Genomic DNA, 12,413 nt, shown 5'->3' with positions numbered 1-12,413 from the left:
CATCTCCAAGCATCTCCACTGATGGCTCCACAGGCCCTAGTGTGCAGGTCATTTTACACTCCTTCCTGTCCCTTGCCCTACTCCTGTTGGCACACAGCCCCTGTGTCTCCTCCTCCCCACTCCCACAGACACTGCCTCAGTTTAGGACTGCAACGTGTCTTGCCTGAATCACTGCAAGAACTCCCCATCTTGCCCCACCCTGAGCCACCCTTCACACCTGTCTCCAGGACCTGCGCATCTAAAGTGCCGGCCCGACCACATCAATACCCTTGTCTGATCTTCCATGATGCTCCCCCCATCAACTCCAGCAGCACATCAAAATCACGTGAGGACCTTTCTTAAGAACATCAATGTCTAGGCCACACATTCCTGACATTCAGATTCAACAGATCCAGGGTGGGGCCCATGTACAGCTAGCTGCAACCACCCAAGGCTGACTGTGCGAGGCACCCAGAATTTAATCCCTGATTTTTGTACATATGGTTCCCTCTGCCCAGAATGCCCTTCCCTGCTCTGCCTACCAGGCAAACTTCCAACTGCTTTTCAAAACTCTTCTTAGACTGAGCCTGGGAGAAGCCACCCCTGAACTCTCCCGTTCACTCTGCATAGTTAACCATGCCTGCCTCCTCTGTCCTACTTCACACCATGGCACGTGCCCACAACTGCATGAGTCACGCTGTACAGTGACAGCTAACTCACCCTGTCAGCCTCCCTCACTGACCTGAGCCCTGCGCTTGCAGCGTATCAGCTTTCATATGCTTATCAAAGCTAGCCTAAAGCATTCTCAAGATCAACCATGCACCTTCCATCAATGTTCCTCCAAAAGTCAAAATACAATTATCTTTCAAAGGGAAAACCAGTGCTACCACCCAAACCTCTAACACAAATAACAGCAACTCTCCATCCTCCTGACTCCCACGCACTCTTATTATACAGGCACTAAGTTAGATCTACCTCCTATTTCAATTTTCTGCACACACGTCCTCCCTCCCTCATGGAACTGCATCTTCCCTGAGGGCAAGGACCTCCTGCTTAAGACGCTCAGTGCTGTGTGTATCCAAGACACTCAACAAGGTGAATGCACTCACTCTGGATCATATGCTTCGAATGAAGCAAAAGGGACCTTCAGTATTATCATGAAGGCTTACCGAAGAGGAAAGAAGTGTATGATATACAAGTTTAAACACCAGGAATCAATATAAAGTGAAACCCAAGGTACATAATATTAATTTTTCTGGCACATAAAGCATTTTCAAACTTCCTCCCCACCGTCTCAATGAATTATGGAAAGTCATTTCGTAGATACTTAAGTCTAAGACGTTTAAATCGCTCACATGTTAATGACTTCATCCATAAACCATAACCAGATCCTATCTTTATTTCCTGTACACTTTTAAACCCTGTTATCCATCATCATATAAATTGAAAAACAAAAACATTCTATGAATCACAGAAGAAATCTATTTTAAAATCAACCAGAAAATACTTACGGGAGTGACTACTTCATTAATTCAACAAGCATTCATTAAGTACTTACTACGCATGCACAAAACGGTGGAACTTCATACTAGAGGAACGTAAAAACTCTGATCCCCACACACTAACCAAGCAATGTATAGTCTCTGGCACACCAGTCAGCGTTCCATCAGCGATGGTGACTTGGAAAAGGGCTGGGATACTCCAAGGAAGAGAACTCGACCTGAGGCTTGACTGTGCACGTGTTGGGTGGGGGAGATGTGGAACAGAACACAGGAGCCTGTCAGTCTCCAAGCATTACACTCACGTCCTGACGGCCCATCCCCACCTCTGTGCCACTCACAGCCTTCCTCATCTCAGCTGACGGAAACTCCATTCTCAGTGTTGGTGAAGCCAAAAACCATTCACCCTTGATGACTCCTCTTCCTCTCAGGTGCCACATCTGATCCCTTAGGAAAACCTGCAGATTCTACCTCCAAAACATACCTGCAGTGGGACCCCTCCTCACTGTCTCATCATCTCTCACCTGGATTATTAGATTATTGGCTCCCTGCTCCTGCCTTTGGCCCCCTCCCCCCTCCCCATCCTATTCTCAACACACCAACTGGACTAGGTCTCTTCCAAGGCCTATTGGGTACATCATTCCTTCGCTCAAGACCTGCAATGGCTCCCTTCTCACTTGAGCTTTTACTCCAGATCCTGACAATGACCTCTAAAGCCCTGTAAGCCGAACCTTCCGGGACCTCATCTCCTACTCAGACCCTCTTAGCTCCAAGCACCTGGCCTCCTCCTGCCTGGCCAGCACACACCCATGCCAACGCCTTTGCTCTAGCTGTTATCTTCTGCCTGAGAAGCTCTGCCCCATACCTGCTTGGCTAATGCCCTCACCTCCTGCAGGCCTCGGCTGAAATCTCTCCTTCTCAGGGAGGCCTCAACGATCACCCTTTTCATTCTGCCCCATCCCCACTTGAACCGTTCCACTTTAATTTTTCCCCCTAACACATATCATCCTTTGACGTACATTATAATTACATTGTAATTACGTACTGTGTGTTTCCCCTTGTGGCTCCACCCTGCTAGAATGTAAACGCCACAAGGGCAGTGACCTTTGTTTTGACTACTGATGCAACCCTAGCATCTTTATAGTGCCTGACCTATGATGGGCACTTCAATATCTGTTAAGTAAAATCAGGTTTATCTTTCAGAGGATCCCATGAATAAATCGAATGATGTTAAGCTCCCCTCCGTAACCACTGTCTCCGACCCGCTAAATAACACATAAAATTTCTTTATCAGAAGAGAAAAGTCACATCACAGTAAGAGATGTAAAGTTCTAAGAAAAGGAGCAGAAATGACATGGACTAAAACTCGTCCACACTGAAGTTTAACCAAGCTACAAATCCAAGACCAACAATGCAAGACTGGTTCTACTTCCGGAGAGGAGACAGCACTTAGAACTCAAAGCGAAGTACAGTCTGTAGGAGGGAAAAAGCCCGTCACACCTTCTCTCTCTCGTGGCCCTATTAATTACAACCTCACTGGGGTCGGAGGGAAGCTGCTCCGGCACCCAGCTTGCCTCGGCTTCCGAACACCTGGGAGCTCTCGCCCGCAGGCAAGAGGCCAGGTAGTCATCACTTTCACGTCCGCAGCACCTGGCAGGGCAAGCCCTGCATGCACGTTTGCTGATCCAAACTAAACACGCATGACTCTTCTTTCACATCAACTGATAAAGGATTTTCACACTCCTAGATTGCACAGTCTCGTAAGCAAATAGAACGCTACTCAAACTAGACTGAAACAATGTCGAAATGTTCATCATATACTTAGGAGTATTTTATTTTCAATGCAGGAACGATGCTATTAAAGTCAACCAACAGAACGATACCTAGGAAATCATGAACCTCACATATACAGATGAGGGAACTGAAGCTCAGAAATGCCAGTGCTTGGTGCAGGCCACAAGTAATTTGGAGGAGGAGAGGGACTGGCGACAGCAAACTGGTGACCCCACTAACACTGACGTTTATTCCTCTGTTACCATTTCTTCTGGTGTGCAATAGAGAACAGCTGAGTTAAAATACAACGCTCAACTGCTATACCGATGCTCCCTTGGCGTTTCATCCTTTTGCCTGCAATTCTGGTGGTAAAAGGCCACCAGGAGGGATGATAAGATCCCTGGAACTGCCTTTTAAGGGACAGTACCTCCCATTTTAAAGGTACCATTTTACTTTGCAAAAATAAAGCATTTAAGTGAGCAGTTACTAAGAACCATAACATTTGATCCTCATGATAACCTTATGAGGAAGTGTTCCCACTTTGTCAATTCAAAACAAGGCTTACAGAGGTTAGAACAGCTTGCCCAAAGCTCCGCTCACATCACACACTGGTCGCCCAGATGCCAGGCTGGCCCACAGTGGTGAGACTGTGCCTGTGGGGCTCTAGAGCTGACTCAGCTCCCTGTCAGAACTGGGCCAGCCCCATCTCCTCTGTGTAGCCCTGAGGGCTCTCAGCAACCTGGCACACAGCTTCTCCGCCACTAGTCAAAAAACTCCATGAGGGGACTTCCTGGTGGTCCAGTGTTTAAGACTCCATGCTTCCACTGAAGGGGACACGGGTTTGATCCCTGGTCGGGGAACTAAGCTCCCACATGCTGCTTGGCGCGGCCAAGAAATAAAATTTAAAACAAACAAACAAACAAACAAAATTCATGAGGATCAGAGTCCTGTCTGTCCCTCCTGCAGACACGAATCGAGTCTCTGTAAACGCGGGATGACAGACAGTACAGGTCTTCCGGGCACTGTCTCTCTAAACAGATCTAAGCATTATTGTGCTGTGTGTGTGTGTGTGTGTGTGTGTGTGTGTGTGTGTGTGTGATCATCATAAATTGATGGCAAATCAAATCTAACTTGATATTACACTTTGGTTTTAAAACACTTTGAGAGACAATATAGCAGATTTTTATTCAGCCTGAAAAGAGGGAATGTAGTTTAAGAAAAATGTCATGTTTGTATCGGTTGTTTGGGTTCCACACAGTCTTTGGAAATCCAAAGATGACCAGACAGGAGCCTGTGAGGAGGATACTTCTGAATAAAGAGGAAAGTCCAGCTGAGTCCAAGAGTCCTCAGAAGACCATGGGTGGGAGTGTGGGTCCCCGCCTCCTTTGGGCTCTGTGGTGACCAGCCTAACAGACTGGGCTTCCCGGTGTGATTCTCACGAGGGCTTCGTGGCTCAAAAAAGAAGTCAGAGAAACCAATGACAGGGTGATGTGAGCAGTATCCCCATCTAGATCGTGACCAAGACTGTTGGTGGCCAGTCATGCTGACATTTTTTATTTTTTTTTTGCGGTGCGCGGGCCTCTCACTGTTGTGGCCTCTCCCGTTGCGGAGCACAGGCTCCAGACGCGCAGGCTCAGCGGCCATGGCTCACGGGCCCAGCCGCTCCGTGGCATGTGGGATCTTCCCAGACCGGGGCACGAACCCGTGTCCCCTGCATCGGCAGGCAGACTCTCAACCACTGTGCCACCAGGGAAGCCCCATGCTGACATTTTAACCAAGGAATTCAGTCATCTATAACAAAAGCCCCAAAGGTAACCTCATCTTCACTAAGAAAATATAGTTGGACCAAAGATTAAGGCCTGGAACTGAAGTGTCCTTAAAAAGTAGCTGGGAGGGCTTCCCTGGTGGCGCAGTGGTTGAGAGTCCACCTGCCGATGCAGGGGACACGGGTTCATGCCCCGGTCCGGGAAGATCCCACATGCCATGAAGTGGCTGGGCCCGTGAGCCATGGCCGCTGAGCCTGCACGTCTGGAGCCTGTGCTCCGCAACGGGAGAGGCCACAACAGTGAGAGGCCCGCGTACCGCAAAAAAAAAAAAGGAGCTGGGGATGGAAGGACAGGAGAGGAGAAATGGGTGCAGTTAAGACGGGGCTAAAGCAAAAAAGATGAATGACCTCGGTTTCTAGCCGAGGTTTCAAAATAAGGATGAGCTTGTAAACAGCCCGCCTATTAGACCTTTTCTCTGTATTCCTGGCACCACCCTCTCAGGGCTATTTTTAGCTACAGGAGAAAGGGGAGCAGAGAGGGAAGGGCTCACGGTGGCCCAGCCTCACCTCGTGTGCCCTGCCGGGACTCCGGCTATCTTTAATTAATGTCTGAGGGACATAAGACCGACCCTCCCTGTGCTGAAAGGAAGCACAATGGTGAAATTCTACCCCACAAGACTGATAGGCCCACTACTGGTGTACCATTCCTGAGGTCCCGGGGCTGTTTTCTGTTCAAAAGAAGGCTCCATCTGGAACGTTTACAGAGGGCAGTGAAGTAGACCCTGCCTGCATGTTTAATTTACAAGTACAGAAAACAGCACTGCCTTGTTTATATATCTAGTTCTGCATCCTCACTTCACACACTAAGACTACATTTTACCAACCAATCACTTTTACATGATTTTATACCTTTTCTCTGGAATACAATTTCATAAATGCCTCCCTCTGGCTATCTAGTCCAGATTCATAAACAAAGATGAAACCAACATTTCTCATCATCTAACATTACAGCCTTTCCCTTTCGCAATATTCCCCAAGAGATAAGCCTAAAGCTTTTAAACCACCACAACTCACTGCCATTCAGATTAAGCTTCATTAAATATTAGAGGTTAATTGTATCTTTGGAAACAGAACTGAATATGCTAGGAAACTGATAGTGAAATATATTCTATGTACCACCCCAAACTCAGCAAGGCCGGCATTATAAAGACATACTGCAGGCAGGGGCGATAAAGAGGGAAAGGATAAAAGGCTGCCATTTCAAGAAAAGACAATCAAGACCACAGGGTTACAAAGCTCAGTGATAAGACCTGTGTAGACTGCTTAGTCAGCGAACAATGAACTGCCCATGAACAAAGAATTTAAGGGACTCCTGTGAAGACAAAGCAAAATATGAAGAAAATTCAAACAGGTTCTGAATTCCACCTACTGTACTTCAAACTACAGCGAACTGCCTTCTTCCCACACTCAACTCCATTAACAGAAATAGGTCTGTTTATTTAAGACTTCATCAGTTAACGAAAAAAATCAGAATTCTAACCATTCCCTTTTCGCTGAAGGAAACACAAGGCTCTTTTCACTTTTGCAGAAAGTACTTATACTAAAACCATTATTAAGTTTAAGCGATGGTTTCGGTACTAAGTAGAGTCAGAAAATCCCAGTCCACCACATTTGAGAGTATCTGAGTTTTCCACCCTCTTTCTGGAGCTGGTTCCTCACCAGCCTCAGATGTCCATCCTGAGACCAGTTGCATTTTCTTAATGGGACATGAAGGCAGGCTGCAAAGCAGGTGGACATCCTCACACTGCAGAAATATTACTCACTGGTTGAGTGCCTGGGAAGTTCTGTAGAGAGGGATCTAGCAGGACCTGTTTCCCCTCCCATTTTTTATCACCTAAGTCTATATGGAGAGGAGATGCCAGGCGATGACCAAGAAAAAAGCAAACTATCTGGAAAGTATGTGAAAAGATCATCAATTTGCCGGGCAAACTTATGACAGGACTGACAGTTAAACTATGGCCAACGGTCCAGCTCCACACTCTCCAATTAGAACCTGCAGTGGGGATGGAAATATTCCTCACCTCTGTTGTCCAATATGGTAGCCGCTAGCTATAAAACACTTGAAATATAGCTAGTGTGACTAAGGAACTGAACTTTATTTTAACTAACTTAAACAGTCCCACGTGGCTTGCAGACCCAGCATGGAACAGCACAGGTTCAGGACGCTAGGAAAGCTGGCTGATGGCAGCAGTCTCCTGGATAAGAAAAGGGCTCAGAGGAGCCTACTGTTCCTGTCCTTTCCCCCAGAATTAAGGGGGGAAAAAACTAATTAACTCTCCTTCTTAACTGCTTTAGTAATTAAAAAGCACTTTCTAATCATTTTCTGACTCAGCTGAATGTGGGTCTCTTAATATATGATTAGAACATGTAAAATGTAAAAGTGGTGAAACTGTTTTTCTCTTACTGTAAACAATGAAGACTTCAGACTTGAAATAACTATTTTGAATTTTTAAATTTCTCCCAAGTTGAAATATAAACTTTGGACCAAATACTTACAACAAAAGATTGTATACGCTGCTTAAAGATTTTCACTTTTTTTTTTTTTTTTTGGCTCTCCTCTCAAAAGTCACAGTAAGGCCACTGATATGATTACACTTTGAGGCCTTGGAGGAAAAAACAACTTGCAAACAAAATCCCCAAGTGCTCAGACTAAGAACGATTCATTCCAACAGCAACTGTGTACGGGGCTGTGGGGGGAGGTGTCTGAGCTGCTCTTTACAACCACGTGAACATCCAGAACATGTTCAAAAAGCTTTAGCCTGGCTAAAGCTCATCTGCATTCCTAAAAATGCCAGCACTAGCATCCTTGATAAACGCTGGCTGTAAACAAGTGCTTTTAGCCTTATGTACTGCACACTATAGCTTTAAATGGCAGTACATTCTAAAGACACGTCATCTAGGGACACAGGTTCCCTGTACGTTACACACCAAGGATACCCCAGAAACAAACTACGTTGAACATCAACTGGTGTTCTTTTCCGAAGTTCCTAAAGGTTATGTTTAGTGCCCTTGAATTGTTTAAACAACGTAAAAATGGTACTGGTTTTAATGAAGGAAGTTTCTCAAATCCCAGCAGGAAACAATTTTAGTTCTAGAGTTAAAAAAATAAACTATGTATATGGTTTAACAGGCTACATATAAACTCAAAATAGACCTTAGAGCAAACATCACACCTTTTCTAATAAATAATTTCAACGGCAGAGCACCTGACAAGACTGAGTGTGTGGTCTGATGACAGTAAAACCAGTGAATGGATGGATGGATGAAACCCTGTAGTAGCCAGTCACCCATGTGTGGCTGCAGGAGTCTGTCCTGGCTCCACCCTTTCAACTACTTACCAACAATTTGCATAAACTTACAGAAACAGTTAAAAAGGCGGCCAGCACTGATGTAACACAATGGAATTTAAATGTAAGGTCCTGCATTAAAGGCTCAAAGAGCCAGTTGCACCAGCACCATCCAAAATGTCAAGGGTTCACAGCAATTTATGCAAAAAAGCATAAGGAATGTAGATGCAGCTTCAATGCAGGTCCAAAGCGATATGGCTGCTCAAATAGCTAATTCAGCCTTACACTGCACTTACAAAATGTAAATTGCCAAGAAAGTTACTGTTCTCTACTAAAACTAGTACTGCAGATGTTTGGGGTGCATTTTATCAGAGGCTAAGCCAAGATCAACGTGTCTGAAGGACCCCCCCTTTGGTAAGTTAGAAGACTGTCACATACTTGGAAGGGGAAGGACTGCTGCAGAGGGGAAGGAAGCTGCTGTCCCCAAAGGTCTGAAGGGCTGACATGTTGGTAAGGAACAGACTTATTTTGTGTGGTTCCAGGGAACAGAAAGAGAATCAAGAGAGGCAAGTTTTAGTTCAATACCAGGAAGAATAGGTCAAAGATCAGGGCTGTTGGTAAAGGGACTGGCCCACATGGCAGGGCAGTGAGCATCTCATTACTGAAGGCGAGACCTGGTGGCCCAAGGTTTCCACCACCTCAGGAAGGTAGTTAGGTGACTCCCTCTTCCCTCTCCACACTGAACAGAAAACATTCACAGGCAAGGCTGCCTCCCTAACTCCACCCCCTCCCCATTCTCCCTCACTCGAGGCATGCTATCAGAAGTTAGTGACTAATGTTAAGACAGGAATTACTAATTTATTTATTGCAGATTGTAAAAAAACAATCTGCAAACTTCAGTGCTTTAACAATAGTTGGGGACTCTAACAGCTACTAACAAAACAAGCTCTGACAGGCAGCTAGGCAGCTAACTCACTGGGATACCAGAAACACTGCTCTCAGACACAATACTCAGAGATTCTATACGTTCTACATAGCTTCCCTGCATCATTCTCCTAAATAATGTTCTTAATTTCAGTCTGTTAATAGACTCCAAACTCAAAATGACCGAACCTAAAGAGATTAATTTTCTTAAAACTTCCTGAAATTAGAGTGGGTCTTTTACCTCATCTCACAAAGGTTGCAAGCAAGAAGCCTGTGCAGACAATTCCTAAGCTGCCCCAGCCAGTACCTCAGAGAACTGACCCTAATGTCTACCAACGCAGTGACTGAGTGGTGTGCAGGGCGAAAGCAGAACTTACCTTTATTTGCAGATATCCATTCCCCCCCCTTATTTCCACACTTCCGGAAACCCACGACTAAGTGACACTACCAGTGTCCAAATGGATGCCTAACATGGTTTGGGTCCCCTTCTAATTCTACCCTAGACACAAGATTACAGATTCCAGAAGCTCATTGCCCGACTATTCAAACTCTAAAATGACAGCACTGTCATCAAAAGTACTCTCAGAAACTCCTCTGAAGAGTACCCGCGCCCTGTCCGCAAATATTTTAAGGAGGAAGCTACCGGCCCCCAATCCGCCCTATGCTCAGGGCACCGCTTGGCTGTCCACATCCCTGCTGTATTCCCGACCTGTGGGATATTAATCTGAAACAGACGATGGTAGTTCTGTCAAAGTCACCCTTTCAGCCTGAACAACACATTCCACACCACCTGCTCTAAAGGCCAGGCTTTACCTTTCTGAACGTGGATGATGTCGGGGAAGTTGGCCAGGTGCCCCTGATACAGCGCTAACAGGTCCATGACGGGGTCCAGGTCCTGCCTGGGCTGGTCGGCGAAGAGCTCGCCGATGGCGTCGTAGGCATCTCCGGTGAAGGCGATGGCCTGGTTCAGGCCGGCCGAGAAGGCCTGCTGGTCCAGCTCAAAGGCCTGGCTGAGGCCGCGGAAGGACTGGCCCACCTTCTGATACTCCTTCTTGAAGCCCGTCACCTGCTTGCGCGCGAATTCATTGGCCGTGTGGTTGAGCTGCAGCGCGCTGTCGTCCATCTTCTTGGTGAAGCACTTGAAGCCGTCGATCTTGCTCTCCACCTCCTGCAGGTCGAGGGCGGCGGCGGGGGGTGTGCTCAGGGTCAGGAAGAAGTTGGCGCCCACCATCTCATCCTTCTCGGCCTTCCTCTTGCCCTGTTTCCAGGCCTTCTCGTCGGTGCTGCTGGGGCAGGTCAGGAAGTGCTGGAAGACGTCGCACTGCGCCAGCACCGGGTGGCTGGCCATGTGGTTCATCCACCAGATCAGGCCCTTCCTGCGCTTGGAGATGAAGTCCTCCTCGAAGCGGCCGGTGGCCTGCTTCTCGGGCAGGTGGGGCACCGAGATGACGGGGAACTTCTCGGCTAGGCGCGCATACAGCCAGTCAAAGTGCTTGTAGCGCCGGTGCACTGGCACCTGCGTGTGCGTGGGCACCAGCTTGTAGGAGATGTAGCTCTTCATGCCCTTGAACTTGGTCTGCTTGGTGGGGTCGTCGATGGTGCACTGGAAGGGGTAGGGGTTCTCCTGCCACTCGGGGCCGTAGGGCCCCAGCACCACGCACAGCTTGTCCCCGTCCTTCACGAAGCCCGACGCCTCGCCCAGCACGAAGGCCTCCCCGCCCGACTTGACGAAGGTGGAGAAGCGATTGAGGTTGCGGCTCACGGTGGCCGAGCTCTTGGCCCCCGACGGGTGGTGCTGCGGGGGCGCCGAGCCGCCGCGGGAGCCCAGCGACAAGTCGGTGCGTGTGGACAGACGGTAGCGGCCCGCAGCGCCGACGCCCCCCGACGACGAGCCGTCGAGGTCCGGGTACGCGCCGCTGCCCAGCACGCCCGGCTCGTCAGCCACCGTGGAGCTGTCGTCCCACTCGTCGTCCCAGTCATCGTCGCTGCCCTGGCTGGCCTGGTAGCCGCCGCCGTAGAGCTGCTGCGGCGACGGCTGCAGGGCACCCCCGCCATACGAGAAGCCAGCGCCCGGCGGCTGGAAGGTGCTCGGCGGCGGCGCCTGCTGCGGTTGCAGCAGCGGCTGGAAGGCGTCGGGCGGCGGCTTGAAGGAGGCGGGCGGCGCGGCGGGCAGGGGCTCGAAACCGCCGGGTGGCACGTTGGCGTAGCGAGCCGGGGCGCCCGGGCCGCCGTCGCCCGCCGGGCCGGGCTCGGGGGCTCGGATCACCTGCACGTACGAGGCCGGGAAGAGGCCGCGGTCCCCGCGGCTGTTGATCCCCTCGAGCCAGCCCTCGATGTCCTGCTCGCTGCACAGGCTCAGCACCTCGTGCTCCCGCAGCGAGATCTCGCCCGGGTTCTCCGACCTGAAGTCGTACAGCGCCCGGGCGCGCAGCGCCATGGTCCCGGCGCCCCGGAGGGCTGCCCCCGACTCCTGGCGCCCCGAGCCTGCTGCCGGCCCGAGGGGGCCGCGGTGGTGCCCGCGCCCTGGCGCGCGGAGAAAAGCCCCGAAGGCGGCGCACACTCCTGTGCCCCTGCCCGCCGGTCGCACCCTCCGCGCCCTCCGCGCCGCTCGGCTTGTAGCGCTGACTGCCGCGCTGGGCGGCCGCCGCGGCCGGTTGGGGGCGGGGCCCGCGGCCTCCCACGTCCCCAGCTACGCTAATCCACGGCCGAGAGCCGCGCGCCAGGCGAGAGCAAGCGATGGCCGAGCCGCCGCGCCCGCCCCCGGCTCTGACTCCGTAGCTGCCACTGCCGCCTTGTGGCCTGTGACGCGCAGTGAGGCTCAGGGGTGAGAGCTGCGGGTGAAGGTTTCTATTCAGAAGTAAATTGTCTGAGACTTTTTTAGGCTTTTAAGTTAAAAAACGTATCCTAGAAAGTAAGTAAATGTTTGCATTGCTGATAAGCGTTCCCACTCTGAGCGCTCATTGAATACTCCTGCGATGACTTAACCCATGCGTCTGTTAAAGGATTTTCAATGAATATTAGCGTTGCGCTAAGAAGAGAGACAGGATGCCTGTGTCGGGGCTGTAGACGGACGGAGAAGCTCCCTTTCATCTTCTCCCCACTGGAGGCTTTTTGTCAAAAAAGGGA

The 12,413-nt window shown here is 49.7% G+C and overlaps 1 protein-coding gene across 5 annotated transcripts in view; it reads right to left on the bottom strand.

The window, feature by feature from the left end:
- The window catches only part of SNX18 (sorting nexin 18), an 89,336-nt gene extending 77,405 nt beyond the window's left edge, over nt 1-11,931 (bottom strand). For 2 of the 5 annotated variants that reach the window (XM_073802116.1, XM_073802115.1), the window contains exon 1: nt 10,101-11,930. In XM_073802116.1, coding sequence (XP_073658217.1) covers nt 10,101-11,724 — 1,624 coding nt within the window. In that variant the 5' untranslated portion in view covers nt 11,725-11,930. Of the gene's footprint in view, nt 1-10,100 lie in introns of all 5 variants that reach the window. The other 3 variants (XM_073802114.1, XM_073802117.1, XM_019930044.3) reach the window with 3 other exon arrangements.
- Between the last annotated feature and the right edge of the window lie 482 nt (nt 11,932-12,413).

Source organism: Tursiops truncatus, chromosome 3 (genome assembly GCF_011762595.2).
Source record: "Tursiops truncatus isolate mTurTru1 chromosome 3, mTurTru1.mat.Y, whole genome shotgun sequence".
In the NCBI taxonomy this organism is placed as follows: domain Eukaryota; kingdom Metazoa; phylum Chordata; class Mammalia; order Artiodactyla; family Delphinidae; genus Tursiops; species Tursiops truncatus.
This window is presented reverse-complemented; position numbering and strand designations above follow the sequence as displayed.